Source organism: Narcine bancroftii, chromosome 1 (assembly GCF_036971445.1).
Source record: "Narcine bancroftii isolate sNarBan1 chromosome 1, sNarBan1.hap1, whole genome shotgun sequence".
In the NCBI taxonomy this organism is placed as follows: Eukaryota; Metazoa; Chordata; class Chondrichthyes; order Torpediniformes; family Narcinidae; genus Narcine; species Narcine bancroftii.
The window spans coordinates 200888712-200906488 of record NC_091469.1 but is presented as its reverse complement, the minus strand read 5'-3'; the positions used below and the strand labels follow the sequence as shown (position 1 = coordinate 200906488).

Below are 17777 nucleotides of genomic sequence, written 5' to 3'. Positions count from 1 at the left end.
AATGGTGCAAGCTGGCACAACGGGCACAAAGGAGTCCAATACCAGTGGCTGCTTACCTTACCGCACTCCCACACGTGCATACACTTCACAGATAGGGACTTTCAAACATTTTCCCCATCCCCTGTACCAGCAGGGGTGTGGCTCTCTGCAAACATTGATCCATTACAGTACTAAGGCTCAATTCAGTGTAGTGCACAACTTGCCCGAGACTACTCCACGATGTCCACAGTAGTGACCTAGCGTGGAGTGATGTCATGAAATTAGACCAAGAAGCAGAGAGAAAGAAGTGTGGTATGCATTGCCAAAAGATGACACTGAATCATTTAAATGAGCCAACAGTAATGGCTGGCTAGAGTCCAACCTTGATTGGCAACTGATGCAACTTCCGGGGAGGGAGGTCACGTGACCCTCCACAATTTACAATATTCCAGACGGGGAGGCCATGTGTTCCTTTACAATCCACATATTACAACTCCTAACTGTCACTGGAACAGTCTGGGAAAGTTGTTCACTTGCATTGGTTCAAGAAGATGGTGCAATAGTCCAAAATTTGGCATTGAGGTATCTTTCCATCAAAACCATGTCTTGAGATTGAATTAAAAACTTTACAGCATTGATAAACCTGCCAACCTAAGAATTAATTTGGTGAATACTCCCTGTTCTGACTTCTGTCACAAGTATATCCTTCCTGAGGTAGGGAGACCAGACCTGTACACAAGATTCTAGATGCAAGCTCACTATGGCCCTGACTATAATCATTTAAATCAAAATACTTTCAAATAAAATAATTGTAAATTCTTTTGCAATAATTCATCTTTTTCTATTACGAAGCTTTATAGTTTAATTATAAACATATTGTAAATTCTGTAGATTTGAAGATTTGTAATCAGATATACAAGTCTAATCAGAAATTGCTAGAAGTACAGGTGATCAAAGATCAAGTTGAAACATTAACAATTTTGCTTTCTCCAACGATGCTGAGTTTTTCCAGCATTTTCTGTCTTTATTTTCAGATTTCCACTTTCTGCAGCTATTGTTCTTTTTGACATGAGTTTTCTGCTACTGTAGATAATTCTGAAGCCCAGTGAAAAGATGGCAGTGACAAAAAGTTGAAGTGAACATTGCAAGCTTCTCTGCAAGTTTAATTGCCAGTACCAGTACAGAATTGCAGTGATCAAATAGCTCTCAGCATAAAAAATAATTTTGAAAGGAATTGTGGATTTGCGAGTGTCAGTAAAGCCCTATTTTCCTATATTCTTGGACCTTCCCAATGACTAAGGGAATAAATCTGAGTTAAATGGCCACAATGTCTGATTTGAGGCTTTTAGTCAGGTTGTATTTAGGTCACTGATGTCTATAAATTGACAAATTTTACTGGTGAAAGAATGAGCACTTTAATATTGCAGAATCACACTGTACATAAAAGTTATACCAGACTGTTATGTTTAAGAGGCCGAGATTAATAATCCATAATGCGATTTCAAGTCCCATCAACTAAATTTGAATCTGTTTTTTAAAAGAAATCTAAATGTAATCATGAAGCTGTCAGATTGTGATGTGTGCTCTGGTTCACTAATTATAGAAGGAAATCTCTTGCCCTTAACCTGTTCTGACTCCAATCTGTTGATGTTATTAGTTGATATTTGGCATAAACATTAAATATAAAGCTTGGGCATTATATTTCACTTCTAAAGTTCCACTGATTTTAGTAGAACAGAATTTTTGAACTGCTACTGAGTGGTTAGTGCTAGTGATCTAGGATCCAATTTTACTGTTTAATATAAATCCCCAGATTATATTTTAAGGTTTGCTGCGTGATTAACCCAAACACCCATTTTACTTCTACAGAGTTCTCGTGCATAACAAAGCAAAACAAAACAGTTTAATCTTTTCAGAAAAACTGTGTCCAGAACTTGTATGGATCTGAAAATTCTCAAATGTTTTGTCCAAAACACTTTCATTGAAGATTTTAGAAAGCTGTAGGCTGCTAGTTCTGAATCTATTGATAGCCAACATGGTTTGCTCAATTTCTTTCATTTATTTAACAGACTGTGCACACAACAGGACCCTTCTGAATTTTTCCCTGCATGTCACAGTGCCTGAAAATGTGCACACAGTTAGGCACCTGTTCCAGCAGAGAAAATTACTTATGTTAATTAAAGTTACTGCAATAGTTTATTGTGTTTCCATACACAAGTAGTGTTGGAAGAATCAAAATTCCAACAGTTTAGATTCGGGAAACCGTTGTATTTTTCCCAAGATTTCTAAGATTAATATGTCACTGTTTTATTTATTTGTAATTTAGCAGAAGTGCTTGCTGGAAGCAGACATAGACAGTATCTTCAGGATCTCTATATTAAACTATACAAATGCAGAAATCCTGCTTTGGCTGTCATTTTGGCTGAGTAATGACAATGCCAATAGTTTTGTTATCGTTGCAGCTACGAAGTCAGAATTATTAAGTCAAGTCTGATATCCAGAGAAATGAAGCAGGTGGTGGTTCAGTCACTGTCATTTAGTGAAGTACTGAGTTCATAAATAACAGAATGAAGCCTTTCAGCCCCTCATGCCTCTGCAAATTGAGAAACAGATGTCCAAATTAATATGGTTGTGTACCTCCCTGCTATTGTAATCCATATCTTTCTAATCAAGTAAAGTATTGCATGTTTTTTTAAACCATCTTTTTGACTTCTGGAGCTGCCTTTGTGGACATATACTCCAAGGTCTCATTGCTTCTCCACAAGATTCAATATTCTCCCGTTTTACTTATTATCTGAAAAGCAAAAACTATATATGCTGGAAAGAAAAACAGAAAATGCCACCTGTAACATTAATTAAATTTTTGTCTTTTCACAAATCCTGCCAGGTCTGCTGTAACTTCACCATTTTCTTTGATTTCCAGGAAGAAATATGTTTTTCAGCATTGTTTTACCCCTCTCTTCATTCATCTCCCTCTGTTTACATTCCTCCAGATAGATCAGCTATTATCTATAAGCATTTATCAACCTCTCTTGGATGATATAAGTAAACATTTGTTTCACCTGGACAACTTTGGTTGACACCCTGTTAGAGATATTCCCTTTGCTCTCTCTCCACCTTTCCACTTTCTACAACTTACAATGCACTTGATTTCTTACTATTTCAGTTCTGATGAGAGATCATTGACCTGAGATATTAACTTTGCTTTTGAATTGAATAAAATTGTTTATTGTTATCTGTATCAAAATACATTGAAAAGCTTTGTTTTCTGTGCTCTTCAGGCAAGTCAACCTATACTTATTACAGCTGGTAGTGCCATAATAAAACAAATTCTCTATTTACAGGTGTTGCCTAACCCACTGAGTATTACCAAGATTTTCTATTTTTAATGTATATTCTATTATCTTGTACCTTTCAAAGTTTATTATCCAATATTTGTCCAGATTAAATTTTATTTCCTATTTTCTACCAAATAGATCAAATTATCTTTATCTTTCAGAAGGCCAAATATATCCTCCTTACTGTAACCACATAAATTATGTCTTCTACGTGTGGGTCTAAATTATTAATATATAAGATAGAAAGCAAAGGATTGACTTCAAAGCTCTGTGGAACCCCATTGGTAACAACATTCCAATCGCAAAAGCACCCACCAGCCGTTTCCCTTGATTCTTGTCACTGAACGGTTTTTGGCTCTAATGTATTGCATCTTTCTCGTGGAATTATTCTTTTCTGATCAGCCTGCTATGTAAAACATTTCCAAAAGTTTTGCTAAGAGATGCATAGACAACATCAGACACTTTGTGCTCATCCATTCCTTTCTTTCTTCCACATAAAATCCAGTCAAATCAGCTTCGCATTTAAAGGTGAAGGGGAAAATATTGGAGTGGGGAGGGAATCCAGTAAGGATTCAATATTCCGTATCCTCAATTAGCATGTAAATTCAATTAACAGTATGTGATATGAACACTATTTCCTGTAATGAGGCATTCTTGTTCTTGCCTAAAAAGGTCCAAATAAATCATTCTTTTAATTTCAAATTCTAAATGAACTCTTCCTGATTGCCATTAGTTCCCTAGCTATCTCACACTCATGAATTCTCCTTGTAAACTTCTCGTAAGCAATGAAACAGTAAAACTGACACTATCTCTGAAAATGTATTTCATTTTCTTCTATAATTTTAACCCTAAAATCTTTGTCTTGCCATATTCCCATCTACAACAAAGTGAACTAGAGACCACAATAACGTGTGTCTAAAAACGGTTATGCTGATTAAAAATTAGGTTAGGAACACAAGCAAACAGCTAATTCTTTTAGAAAGCAACAAAATTCTTCAAGATATTTTCAGTAATTTGTTATGTAGGCCCTAAACTGCTATTATTCCATCTTCCAATCAGAAAACAGTCTGTGTAGTTTTGGATCCTATCTGCTTTGACGGTTTAAAACTGTACTACCATTAATGCCAAAATCTGATGAATGTTTTGAAGCAGAAATGTGCAGACATCAGTATAATATTACAATTACCATGGGAGTAGTAGTACAAACATGACCTGTTACAGGCAAGCTGATAGGGCTCCCTCCATCCTGACAGGTTATTGATTATATGATCTCCAGTTATCATATTCTTCCAGACATTTTCAATCTGGATAAAATGTTTGAGTTGTCTTTTGTTGTCCTTTGAGAAATATTTGAAAAGTGTCTTCATAGTGTGTGGTGTTCTAGCAGTTTACTTTGTAGTTGTGAGGGAAAAACATCAGATGATTGTACTCCTTTCCTTTGCTCCAATTAAACCTTGCTTGTTAGTTAACCTCAAGGTAAACTCATCAAACAACTGATGTCAAGGAAACACTGCCCAAAGTGGTTTGCATGAGTGGTCATTAATTTTAATTGCCTTTATATTAAAGATTAAGAAGCACAGAGACTGGAGTGTTACAAAGGAGCTAATGCCGTGCAAAGTCTCTCCTCGTATTTTAGACTGTGCTACAGATATAAAATTTTAGTGCACAGTCTGGAATTTATTACACATTGTGAATTGTCGCTGATTTTTTATCTTTGTGCATCTGTGAATGTTTGCACAGTATAGATACTTTAATTATCAAATAGTCAATTACTGTTAATATGATTACGACAATAATTATGCCAAAGTTATGGCAGTAGGTCTGTGAGCATATAGATTGTGTAGCATGTTTCCGGTTAATTATTCGTTGATGCTGCCTGCTAGTTTGTGATATGGTTCCAAAGCTAAATAGCATCATATTAATTCTTTGATGCTTATAATATTTTTTTCTAACTTGCTGATTTAAAAATGGTTCTACAGTAAAGATTTCTGAGTTTCAATGGACTGCAATACAGGTCGTTATGTCCTCACATGCTCTGATAATTTTTTGTATTAGTTTTTCTTTTGAATTACACAATGAAGGGATGCCTCCTTTGCCAAAGAGATTAGTCATGTGGGACTTCTGGTTTCTGGTTCTGTGAGGCAAAATTTAGGTAGATGTACAAGCTGCTTCTTGTCATAGTTGACCCAAGAGGATGGAGAGGCAAGGGAGGAAAAGGAGAAAAAAGAGACACAGAAATTACATATTACAATGATTTTTCACTCTGATTGTAAGATTATATGTGTCCTAAATATAATCAATACACTGGAATACTAGGCCAAACAATATTAAATCCTATACTTGATAATACATTACAATTTATAGTGCAATAACCATTTCTCTCTGAGAACATTATTGTTAAATCAGTCTTTAAATTAGCAAAAGAACTTTTAAATTTTCATGTCATATGAAATTTAATATAAACAGTAAAATCTTTCAGCTATAATTAGATTTTTGGCATGAGCAAAGATTCAAGATTCCTTTATTGTCGTGTAATAATACAGAACATGTAATATTACACAAAAACTGCCTTCAGCCTGCAAGGCAGACAGAGTCACCATTATTGTTGGTTGGCGTCCCTTACAGTAAGAGAGAAAGAGAAGCAAAGGAAAGTTCCTTCAGAGTCACTGAGTATCCAAGGATTTTCCTCCCGTGCTGCTCCAGCCTCTGCAGCTGCACTGACCCCTGCTCGATTCATTGGCCACCCAAGCTCCAGATCCAAATCTCTGACATGTTCAGGAAGTCTTCAGTGTCTGTGACCCTTTGGATCCTGACTCCAATGCTTGATTCCCATGAGCCAATCTCTAGCAGCCCGTACAGGTCCCCAGACCGCAAGTGGCACGCAGCCTGTGTGGGTCTCTCTGAGCTGCTGAGCCTCTTGCTGGTCTGCTGCTGAATAAGATGTCTGCCCAGAACCATATTGAGAATGAAGTACATATTAAAAAGTAGTTTGATTTGAGTGATTACTGAATATCCTTGAGCTTGTCTCTGAATTGGCAGAATTATCTGAACCCTTGGAGCAGGCTTCAGCCTCAAAATTGGTATCAACTCTGAATCACCAGAATCTGTTTTGTGCACTATTTTAATTCCGATTAACTGATTTAAACCCCAGCCTTAAAATAGAATTTGAGGCGAACTCTTCTAGATGTACATAACCCGAGAAAAAGTAAACTAGCTTGCCTTGCTTATATTGCAAAGGATTTTAATGTTTTTTTCCAATGTCATTTATTCAGCTATAGTCTTTAACTTAAGTCATGAGATAGAAATTTAAACACCTTAAAGACAATTTACTCTCCTATTCTCCTCATTGGTCAGTGATTCACTTTCAGTAATAATTGCAGAAATATTCCATTACAACAATAGTAAGACAAAATATTTTAGATACATGGAGAAAATATCATTTTGGAAATGAATCAGCTTGTGGGTGCACATTAAGGTCTGCACTCTGTCTTTGGAGTTCATTTGCTCAATCATTTAACCTTAGTTCTAGCAGTTTATAACTGGGTTACTGTCTTCCGATTCTGTCCCTGGTACTTGTTACTGAACTATAGTTTGCAAAGTGCAGTGAATACTATGTAACATCCACAGCATTTTTTTCAGAACATGCTGAAAATTCAATTGTTCTCTTGCTGTGTTTTGTCCTTTGAAAATAATGAATGCAGCATCATCCCAGCTTTTCCTCCTTTGGCCAGAGTACAAATGATTACTAACCAATTTATAAGGATCTCTGCACAGGTTAATGGATGTGGATTAGCCCAGGCTACACAGATCCTGATCTTTCTATGTTCAAAGGGAGAATACAAAACACTGGTTCATTTATTATTGATTTACATCACTCTATTCATTTTCATCTAACTGAACATGATTTAAATTGTAGCACTGCCAGGTTGTTCCAGACCAGAAACAAAGAACAATGGCATTTCTAAGCTTCTCATCTTACCAGTTCTCAAAGGAAAGAATGCACGTTGTATCCAGCTAGGTGACTATTTTTGATTGGCAGGTGGTGTTTAATGCACCAACAATTACTTCTTTATTATTAATGTTTTGGTGTGTTTTTGGATTTTTTTTTCCAATGTAATCACATCGGTAAACTTGAAAATGAATGTCATGGTAGATGTTTAAACCCTTGAGTATCTGTTCCGCCGAGAGACAGACAGACAGATTAATGTCATGCTCCAATTCCTAATAACTTGCAACCTATCTGTGATTATTGCTTAATTAGTTGAGATACCCACTGGAAAAAGTAGAAATTGCAATTATGATGGACCCAGGCATGACATGCACAAGCAATAATACCTTTGAGTACTTGGCAGTGCTTTTGACACTTGGTTTTCTCCATTCCTCAGGTATCAAACTGGTTTGGCAATAAACGAATCAGGTACAAGAAGAATATTGGAAAGTTCCAAGAAGAAGCTAACTTGTATGCTGCAAAAACTGCTGTAAATGCTGCACATGCTGTGGCAGCTGCCGTTCAAAACAGCCAAGCAAACTCGCCCACTACACCCACGTCCGGTAAGTGCCAAGGTTCCACAACATGATGCAAAATTGAGCTATTTCGATTTGCCATAAGGCAGCATAATTTTATCAGAACAAAAGCTTCTTTCAGGAAAGGATTGTTAAAATCATGTTACAATTTATGTTTTAAAACAACCATGGTTGCCATGTTGCAAGCCCCAACTTTAGACATACAAATGAGAAACTTTTCAGTGATTCTGAAAACAATAATTTGTCATTTTCCAATAAGGTAAGTTCCATGATGCTTCCTTGGTGTGTCTCAAAGAAAAGATACAGCATCCATACTTCAGAATTCACTGGTTTGTGCTTTGCAGATCATTATTTGACAGAACAGAGGTTTTAAAAAGGCACTCCTCGTTCTCTAAGAATCTGGACAGTTTTCTTAATGCTTTTCATGTGGTGGAAAGGCTGTTGTTTCTTTTCTATCTGTTTCTTTATTTCTGTTTCTCCCTTGTGTGCTCTTTCTTTTGAGAACTTTGGGGAGAGAATTAAAGCCCTCTGTGATTCAGGTGCCTGACTCTTTCCTTTCCAGGTTCTTCTGGTTCTTTTAACCTACCAAATTCTGGGGACATGTTCATGAACATGCAGAATCTGAATGGGGATTCTTACCAAGGGTCCCAAGTCGGAGCCAATGTGCAGTCACAGGTAGGAAGAATGGCCAATACCAGGGCCTAGGAAGCAGGGTAGGGCTTAGACAGTAAAACTGCCTTACTCTGACCTATAGCCCTTTAAATATTCTGTACCTAAAGTACAGATAAATTAAATTATCCATTCGCTGCTTTGATATTATCATTATTGTTTGAGTCCGTTATTTGTGATGTTCCATGTCTTATTTTTAAAACTATGTGAATGCAGTCGGCTCTGGCTTGAGCAGTCTGGGTTGGGTGGGAAACTGGACAATTTGGTGATTGATGTAAGCTTCTGCCATATTCATTCACAACTTTCCTCTCGTTATTTTCATGCTTTGTGTTTTTTTTTATTCCTGTTCCTTTCTTTCAAGGTATGAATTATTCTAGGGGCTAGAATGATTTTGTTTACCAAAATATCACACGTCTGGCGGGGGGGGGGGGGGGGTGGAATTCACACTCATTAAAATGCCTAATTGTTTTGGAAAGTGTTGAGGCTTTTTCCCGTTTTGCCCATTTTAGATGGAGAGAAAGGCAGCATTCCAAATGCAAAATGACTATTGTTTTATAAGTTAAATTGTTACTGATATGGTACTTAAGTAAATGACATGAGTCCAGTACTAATATTTGAATAACATGTTTATAAAAGTGGTTGGTTGTATCACAAGCAAACAGTGTAGTTTTTCACTGTTTGTCATTCTCAATGTAATCATTTCTGTAAAAAGTGTCCAGTAAATGACTGCAGTTCTTGTTAAGGGTGATCCATTAAATGGTTACTGACAGACAGCATGCTGACTGGCTGCAGACAACCTTTGCCTGTAATTTATTTATCGGGTACAAAAAAATTCTAGAAACCCTATGGCAAAAATCTGCAGAATTCAGTGTGGTAAGCTTTAGATTGGCATCATTTGCAAAATAAAACCAATTTTAACACACTGGGTGCCATCTTAAAAGCATTTAAAATAAGATGATAAATCTTCCTTTAACGAAAGCAGGATGGCAAGCTTACACATCTCAATCTACTAGATCATTTCCTGCAAGCTCCTTCGCATCAGCTCTGACATGTTCCTTTTTGTTTGTGTTTGCTTCAGGTGGATTCCCTGCGTCATGTTATCAATCAGACGGGCGGATACAGTGATGGTCTTGGAGGGAATTCACTGTACAGTCCACACAGTTTGAGCGTAAGGAACACTTTTATTTCTGTGTCCATAGAAGAAAAAGAAAAACTAAAGCCTTGCCAGTGTAAGCCATTATAGTTTCTTGATTCAGCTTTTGATGGCAGAGAGGGTTACGTTATCCAGAAAAAAAGCACCATACATGGAATGCCTATGTAAAGAATTTATGGCTATGTAAGAAAATTTACTTTGTATAAGAAATGAATTGCATGTAAAATAGAGATAAAAATGGAGATCTTTTGTCTTATTACTTTAAATCCAATGTGTGGGATATGTCATTGCCAACATACTGTGGTTAGAAGATGGAATGTAAAATTGTCCTTGCCTGGAGCATTTTGAAGTCATAAATTCCATCTTCGTTGATGAGTCTTGATAAGGTGTCATATGATAGTGTAGTGCATTATACCATTCTGGTATAGTATGGACGTTGAGATTTTTATTATTTTTTAAATGGAAGCGATATAGTTTGACAGCTGTCCCTGCAGGACCCTATTAATATATGCAATAACATCTTCCAAAATTAGAATAAATTTGGACACCACAAGGATCATAGAGCTAACATACATAACTAATGTCCAAAATTTTGATAACAATAACTAAATTATTCTTTAAGCACTGTCCTTCTGATTAATTGGATTGTCTTCATTGCTACTCTAGACGCAATGTGTAATGTATTTGCCAGTAAGCCTACAGATTTGGCAAAATACAAAGGTGCAGGTTAAGCTATACATGTTTAATTTAGAAATGCTGATATAAAAATATTTCCCTGGAGGAAAATATAACTGCATGTTAATATACTCAGTATATACAAGGTTGGGTAAAAGATTGCTACCTCTTTCATACATTGAAAAATTAAAAAAAATATTGACAGCATGCATGACTGGTATAGGTTATAGTTGTTTAGTAATGCAGACGGATAGCTTTGGAAATTAGCCACATTGTAAGTAAGCCATTATCAGCATACGCTAACCTTTTTTTGCTGCTGATGTTTGGCGAGGGGAAGCTTGAGCAAAGGCTAGTCTTCGCCGCAAGCACTCAAAGTCAATGTGGCTCACGTTGGCCCCTACAGAAAGGGCTGCCCCGTCACTTCCACTCAATGTTCCTCAATTCACGAGGCCTGCACCTTCCCTCTTCCTGACTGACATAAAAATATGTAGCGACAAGCTGTCTGCCACAGCAGAAATTTGATCAGACATTGATTTCAACAATTGCCTCTACAGGCCAAGACATTAGGAGAACTCATTTCATGTATCTCTCATTCCTGATGCAAATGTAAGGAGTACCAGCGGTTTTTGTAGGAATACAGGAGTGCCATCAAATTCAAAATTCACATTTAATTTGCATTTAATGAGATCAACATAGCAGACTACTGCACGAGGACCAGAGATGTCCATCTTCTGCTTACCCCTGCTACTGGCAAACTGCATGTGTACATGTTGAAATGAGGCCTTGAAGCAAAGTGAATAAATATTTGTCAACAGTAACTGGCACCCTGTAAGTGCCAACTTAAATTTTTAGTTATCGGTTGAACTGTGAACACTCAAAGAAAATAGGAAGATGCTTTCTAATCATATAATAAAGACCAAGTGCCTCAACCCATATAATCCCATATAACATATCCTGATGCTCTAGGTGTTAACTTTGTGTGAGACACTACTTTATATTCCCACCAAAATCAGACCATTTACTGCTTTATAATACAAACATGCCTTACATTGCTGACCTCTTTTTTTCTTGCTTTTTTTCTTGTTCTAGCTGGAGATCTGCATTTGAATGATTTAATAATACAGCTTTAAGATTTAAAATGATCTTTTCCTTTGAAAGAATAAATATTCATTCCCTTTCAAGAACTTACAGAAAATGTCTGCTGGATTGTTTATTTGGTTTTAATTATGACACAAGATTTTTCATTGTGAATAATTTTTGTTCCGTGTGTAACATGCTGCTGTTGAAGTAACAGGCACGTTATGAATTCTGTAATTGCAGTTGTATGAGTGGTTTTGTGTTATTTGACCATGTGGTTTTTCATAGCTTAATCCAGTAAGTACAGCTTTCGATTTTCAACATGTTTTTGCCAAGAAAATCTTTCAGTTAGCAGGTATTCACAGAATGGAATGGATTATCAATTTGTGCAAAGCAGATTAACTTGGTTTTATTTGCAAGAGACTGCTTTTGATATTTGTCTTGTTTCTGCCAGTTCCCCTTATGTCAGCAGAAATGATTTCCTGTTTGATGCCGTGTAAGTTCAGTTTGAATGGAATGAGCCTTAAAGAGTTAAAACTAGTGGATAGATGATTCAGAATCTTGAGAAAATTTTAAAATCAGGGCATTCTGAGCAGCGTTCTTTCCTAAATCTAAATAATGTTGTCTGCAGAATGTGAGCACTTTTCAGGAGATTGAGTCTGACAGCAGTTATAATCAGTGCTTGAATTTAATACTGGCTGCCCAGCAGATTGCTCATGGATTTTTCGATTTTGCTAGTCAGTATTCTAAACACTAGCAAGATTTTCCTAATGAGCTCCACAGAACAGTGTCTCAGCTTCCCAGGATTCACCTTTCATCTTGTCACCCCGATCATCAGGCTACCTTTGATTCTGAACACTTGCGCTAGTGGAAGAAAAAATTTACTAGTGACGGTTATCGCCACTTAGCAAAACTGGGCTTCCTCTAGAAAAAATAAACTCTGGCCCTTCAAAGTAGATCTCATTTTGTGTCTAATAAATTTTCTTTATGTGAGAAATTTGCATTAGATAAATTTGTGTCTAGATCATGCAAAGTATATTTTAGTGGGGGGGGGGGGGGACACACCATGAAAGTAAAGAGAGCAAGGAATAGAAATGAAAGATCCTTTCTGTAATTTGAATTTATGTGAGCTTAGAGCTGTAAGTGATTGCCTGTATGATGAGTGCTCAGACCCACTTAGTCAATAGGTAAAATCTCCATGCTCTTCCGACTAGTGAAGGTGCACAGAGGAGAGTAGTACAGATGAAGAGAAAATTAAAATGTAAGAAAAATGAGCCTTTTAGTTTGAAATTGATGTGTTTCACAGATGGAATGCACACTAATGGATCGAGGTGTAAGCACTGCAGTTGTATCTGGGCCCCTTAACTGAACTCTTGCCTTGACAGTTAGTTGAACTCGTCCACCTCTGGCCACCCAGCCCAATCAGCATTGAATTTACATGGATATTACTTATTGAATTAAATCCATGAAAAGCAATGCTTTGCCCTTGCCATAAAAGACGTTTCTTCCGCCGCTTACTCTATTTTAAATTTGTGTCACTGTTGCAGTGCTACTTAGTAATCATGCAGGTGTATGGCAGAGTGATCCAGGTTAGATCCACCTGTGGCAGTCCTGTCAAATAGCATGCCCTCAGATTGAGAATTCAGTATGTAGGCAATTGGCCAGAGAACTCTGAGATGATGCAAGTTGCATGTTAAATCAGCTGTAGAACATGAATTTCTCAGAGTCATAAGAAAATACTGTGCTCAAGATCCACAAGATGAACTCTGAAGAGCTAAGGAGCTTGTGATAAAGTGTTAAAGGTGAAGTGTCGGAGAAGCTTAAAATGGGAAGATTTGGGACAAGGTTGGCTTGAGGTCAAAAGCAGGGCACGACAGATGATGGAAGTGTGATAGGAAGGTTTGATGGACATTTGGTTGTGGTTCACATGAAAAGTTCATGTGAATCATTGGTGGATGTTGAAGGAAGGTTTTTCCTCGAAAAGGGATAGGCCAGTATCAGTGTCTTTGAAGGATATAACTTGGCACCACACATTCTTCTCTGATAGAGAATGGATCATAACACACAAATGGTCAAGCAAATTTTGATAAGATCCAAAAAATAGGTGAATTAACTGATGTCCCCTCCGATACTCTCTCGATATCTCCAGCTGCCTCGAGAAAGCTAGCAGTATTAAAGGACCCATTGCACCCCAGTCACGCTCACTTCTACTCCCTTCTATTGGCCGAGAAAGCACGAACTCCCAGATTCAAAGACATGTTATCACACTCTTGAATGGTAAAAGATAATGTCCCTACACTGTTTAATTGTACTTTTCTCTGTAACCTGCACTTTGTCCTAGTAACACTCTACCCTGCTCTTTTTGACTTAGGAAATACAAGACTGTTATTACACTACCTGCTGTACTTGAATATGGGTTGATTTTCCTAAATAATACACAAACTGAAGCTTTGTACTGTATAGGTACATGTATCAATTAACAATTCAATTCATACATTTAATTTTAAAATTGTATTTTATTTTTGCAACCTCTGTGTACTGTTCAGAATGGGGCAAGGATCCTGCTCAGTCTGTGACAACTTCAGCCAGCTGATAGGTGTAGAAGACCATGTCAAGATGACTTGTCCCACTTCCTTCCATTCTTGCCACTATGATTATGCCAAAGATGAATTTGTCACATACCAGGATGGGTGAAATGAGAAATTCCCCTGTAGAAAACCATTGATGCCAATTATTGTCGACTTCTCCCTGGCAGATTCCATCATTGTGCCGTGAGTTTGCAGGAGTTTACCCACAGAATTGATTGGAGATTATTAAAGTTACATTGAAGTGCTTACTAAAACATTTATTTTGTTTTGGCATTGCTGATAATTATATACGTATAAATTCAGCTTGAAAGGTGATTCTCCTCAAACAAAACATAACATTTGGGGAGAAATGCACTTTTTATGTTTTTCATGTGATTTGAGTAGTTAAAAACATATCATTCCAAATTAGTTAAAATTGAAATGAAATGTTTGCAATTCTATATTTGAAGGTTTTGTAGATTTCAACTTCTAAAGGAATAGCAATTTTAGTTGTAGCATTGTACTATTCAAGTATACATGGAAACATATTTGTTACCACTGGCTAAATTTCAAGACAAAAATGTGTTCCTGTATTCCCAAATGATCCTGAATTTTAACTGCCACACATTGTTTGTGTTTTCTAGGCTAATGGAGGATGGCAAGATGCAACCACTCCTTCTTCTGTAACTTCACCAACAGAAGGACCTGGAAGTGTGCACTCTGATACCTCTAACTGATCTCCTAGCAACATCCATTCCCTAAGCCAATAGGCCTTGATTAGCACTGACCAGTAGGAGAAGAAAAGTGGATTTTCTGTAACAGTCACCTGCTGCTTTACTGTAAAACCCTGCTCTTTAGTGGCAAAAGTAAATCATGCACAATTCACATTTAGGAAGAAGAACAGATTGGTTCCCTTGGGAATTCCACATTAATTCTCTAGTATAGCACAGTCTTGCTGTAGTCAGTCAGTGGTTGAGACAAAGAACTAAGCAGATATTTTAAAATGGAACAAAAACGTTATTTTGTAATGGAAATCCACGAAGGGTGAAAGCATGAGTTGAAGATTTATATGTGTAAGATGTTATTGTGAAGCATCTTGACCTTTTGAGGTATGAATGCATGTTTCAATTTGACTGCAAGACACAAGAATGCTGGTGCCGAGTCAGACATCATAAATTAACTAAGTTAGCAATGCTCAACTTTTGCTACTGCTGCTTAAGACTATTTTAGCAAGATATCTGGAATTGATAGCTTGCTTAGAACAATGAAATATTAGGAGATATCGGAATCTTGATCAAATTTCTTTTATTACAACTATACAACTACAATAAAAAGTCATTTGGAAAAATTGGTTGAGCAGTTTTATTACCCATGTATAAATAACCACAGGGTTGCCAAGAAATGATATTGTTTTTCCTCAGACTTCTTATTAATGAAGTGCTATTTACATTTGTTCCTTTTTTTTTAACTCACTAACTGCCAGACTTGGTAATGCTTGGCTTCTGAATTTTGCAAGCTGAAGCCTGGGTTTTACAGTACTAGCTGGGTGCAGCGTTTGTACTTTTTCAGATTTGCTACTTCAACAGATCTATGGCAGGAAATGGCAAGGTTCACATGGAGTGTTGTAAATAATGTAGGTAAAGAGTATTTATACATCTCACCAATCAAGACACAGCTTTATTACCTCATGCAAACTCATATGAACCAATAGAATTTCAACATGTTCTGTAGCTTAGAGTGCTCACTTACTACCTCTGAACAATATTCACACAGTAGTTTGTCTTTCTTACTTTTTTTTGCATCTTGTAATTAACTCTTTATTTCTTTTCATGTAATCTAATGTACATTGTATCTTTTAAGAAATTAGGGTTGCTCTAGCAACTTCTTTTAAAAAGATAATCCTAAAGTGCAAGGTTTCTCATCTTAAACACAAACAGTACAACTGTTGTAAATACTGATGATCATTTTGAATGTTGGTCATGTCATTACTAAACCATGCAAAAAAAAAAGTTGTAATGCATATGAAATTCAGTACTGTATATTTCACCCTGTGTAACGGGGGCCCCTCCTTTTTCCCTTTTTTGTATTGTATGCAATTCTGAAACTGATTTGAGTCATGGAAATAATTTGTGGCAGTGATATAATGTTTCGTGTTACTTTCTGACTGGACTACACCCTGGATTGAGAAGTCTTCCTTGTGGTAGTTAAATGTAGTTGAAATCTTAAATAAAATTTTTTGCTTTCATGATGCAACAATCTCATGCTTTTTATTTGAGCTTTGAGGGGAAAGTAACTGGATCTATTCAGAGGAGAAGTCTACCACAACTTGCGAGCTAAACTTGGAGTGGATTTTGAATATGAATTGCAGTAGGGACCGATGAAGAATGAGGTGGGCCTGTTGAATGATTAATGTAAATAATGGAATGAATGGAACATTGTTATTATTTCATATGTGCTCCGTATATCTCAATGACTTGTGTCTTGAGATTAGTGATACAGGAATTAATAGATAAATAAAACAATTCACATCCCAAATTTGGCTATGTTTTAAGTGGCAGATGTTGATTGTCACTTACTTGCACCAAATTAGACTGTTATTACTTTCCTAACTTATACAGAGCCCACAGTCTTGCATTGAGTTGGTGATGACTTTAATGTTCTGAATTATCTAATGACTGATTACAAAACCAACTACTTTGAACCACTAAGCTTCATGTGAAAGGGAGCCAATTATTTTCAATTATAAATGATATGACATTATTTTAAAAGTCCAAAGTTAGAATTAAATTTATTTCAGTGTGCCTTTTGCACCAGGTCTGCAGAAGAACATAATTAGGAGCAGGAAGAAGCCAGATGGCCTGTCAACATACTCCATCATTTCTTCACTTTATTTGCCTGCCTGTTCATCAGAGCTTTTGACTGCCAAATAATTCAAAAATGTCTCCCTTGACAAGATTCAATCACTTATCCTCCATGGCTCTTGGAAATTTTCAAAAATTAGGAAAGTTTTGAAATCAAAAATTACTTCTCATCTCTGACGAATGTAGTTGGAAATTTCTCCCATATTTAGATTCTGTACAACATCTCCCTTGTCAAGATATCTTGGAAATTTTGTTTCAATGAGATTACCTATAGGTATAACCTTTTAAATTAATCCCTTCATTACATACATTAACCTGGTGAATCCCTAAGATGCTTCAAATGCCACTATTTCCCTCTATTTTAAAAAATGAAAACAAATCTATCTTATTATACTCTGATTAATGCCCTGTGAAGTTGCAATAAGACTTCCATATCATTGTATTTTCTCATCCTTGCAGTATAAGGCCAGCAATCCATTTGGCTTTCCAATTACCTACATGAGAATTCATTTTGCTTCACACAGAGGATACTGAGATCCCTTTGTACAGCAGCTTGTTGAGGTGTATCTCCAATTAAACAACAGTAATCCTACCAAAATGGGAAACTTCACATTTTCCCACATTATACTCCATCTGCCAAATGCCTATGCTCATTCATTAAGTCTCTTGATAACCCCTTGCTGGTGTCAAATCAAATTGCTCCCTGGTTGACCTGTCTGCTCAGCAAATTTCCTGTGGATGTTAAAAACACACATTGCAATGTTCAGTACCACTCCCTGTCTCAATTCCTTGGATACAAATTTCTAGCTCTAAAAGTTAAATAATAAGACCTATTTTGCAGGACTCTGTTCTATATTTAACGAGTTGGAACATCATCTATAAACGACCAGATCTGGTAGGATTAGACTGTTTGCCTATCTCAGATATGGTTTTA

At 36.6% G+C, this 17777-nt stretch overlaps 1 protein-coding gene across 3 annotated transcripts in view; it reads left to right on the top strand.

Annotated features, from left to right (window-relative positions):
* Positions 1–16230, top strand: part of pbx3b (pre-B-cell leukemia homeobox 3b) — a 244833-nt gene extending 228603 nt beyond the window's left edge. The window contains exons 7-10 of one of the 3 annotated variants that reach the window (XM_069888197.1): positions 7703–7868; positions 8404–8516; positions 9589–9678; positions 14627–16230. In XM_069888197.1, the coding sequence (XP_069744298.1) occupies positions 7703–7868; positions 8404–8516; positions 9589–9678; positions 14627–14719 (462 nt within the window). In that variant the 3' untranslated portion in view covers positions 14720–16230. Of the gene's footprint in view, positions 1–7702; positions 7869–8403; positions 8517–9588; positions 9740–14626 lie in introns of all 3 variants that reach the window. The other 2 variants (XM_069888200.1, XM_069888201.1) reach the window with 2 other exon arrangements.
* Positions 16231–17777: the final 1547 nt, after the last annotated feature.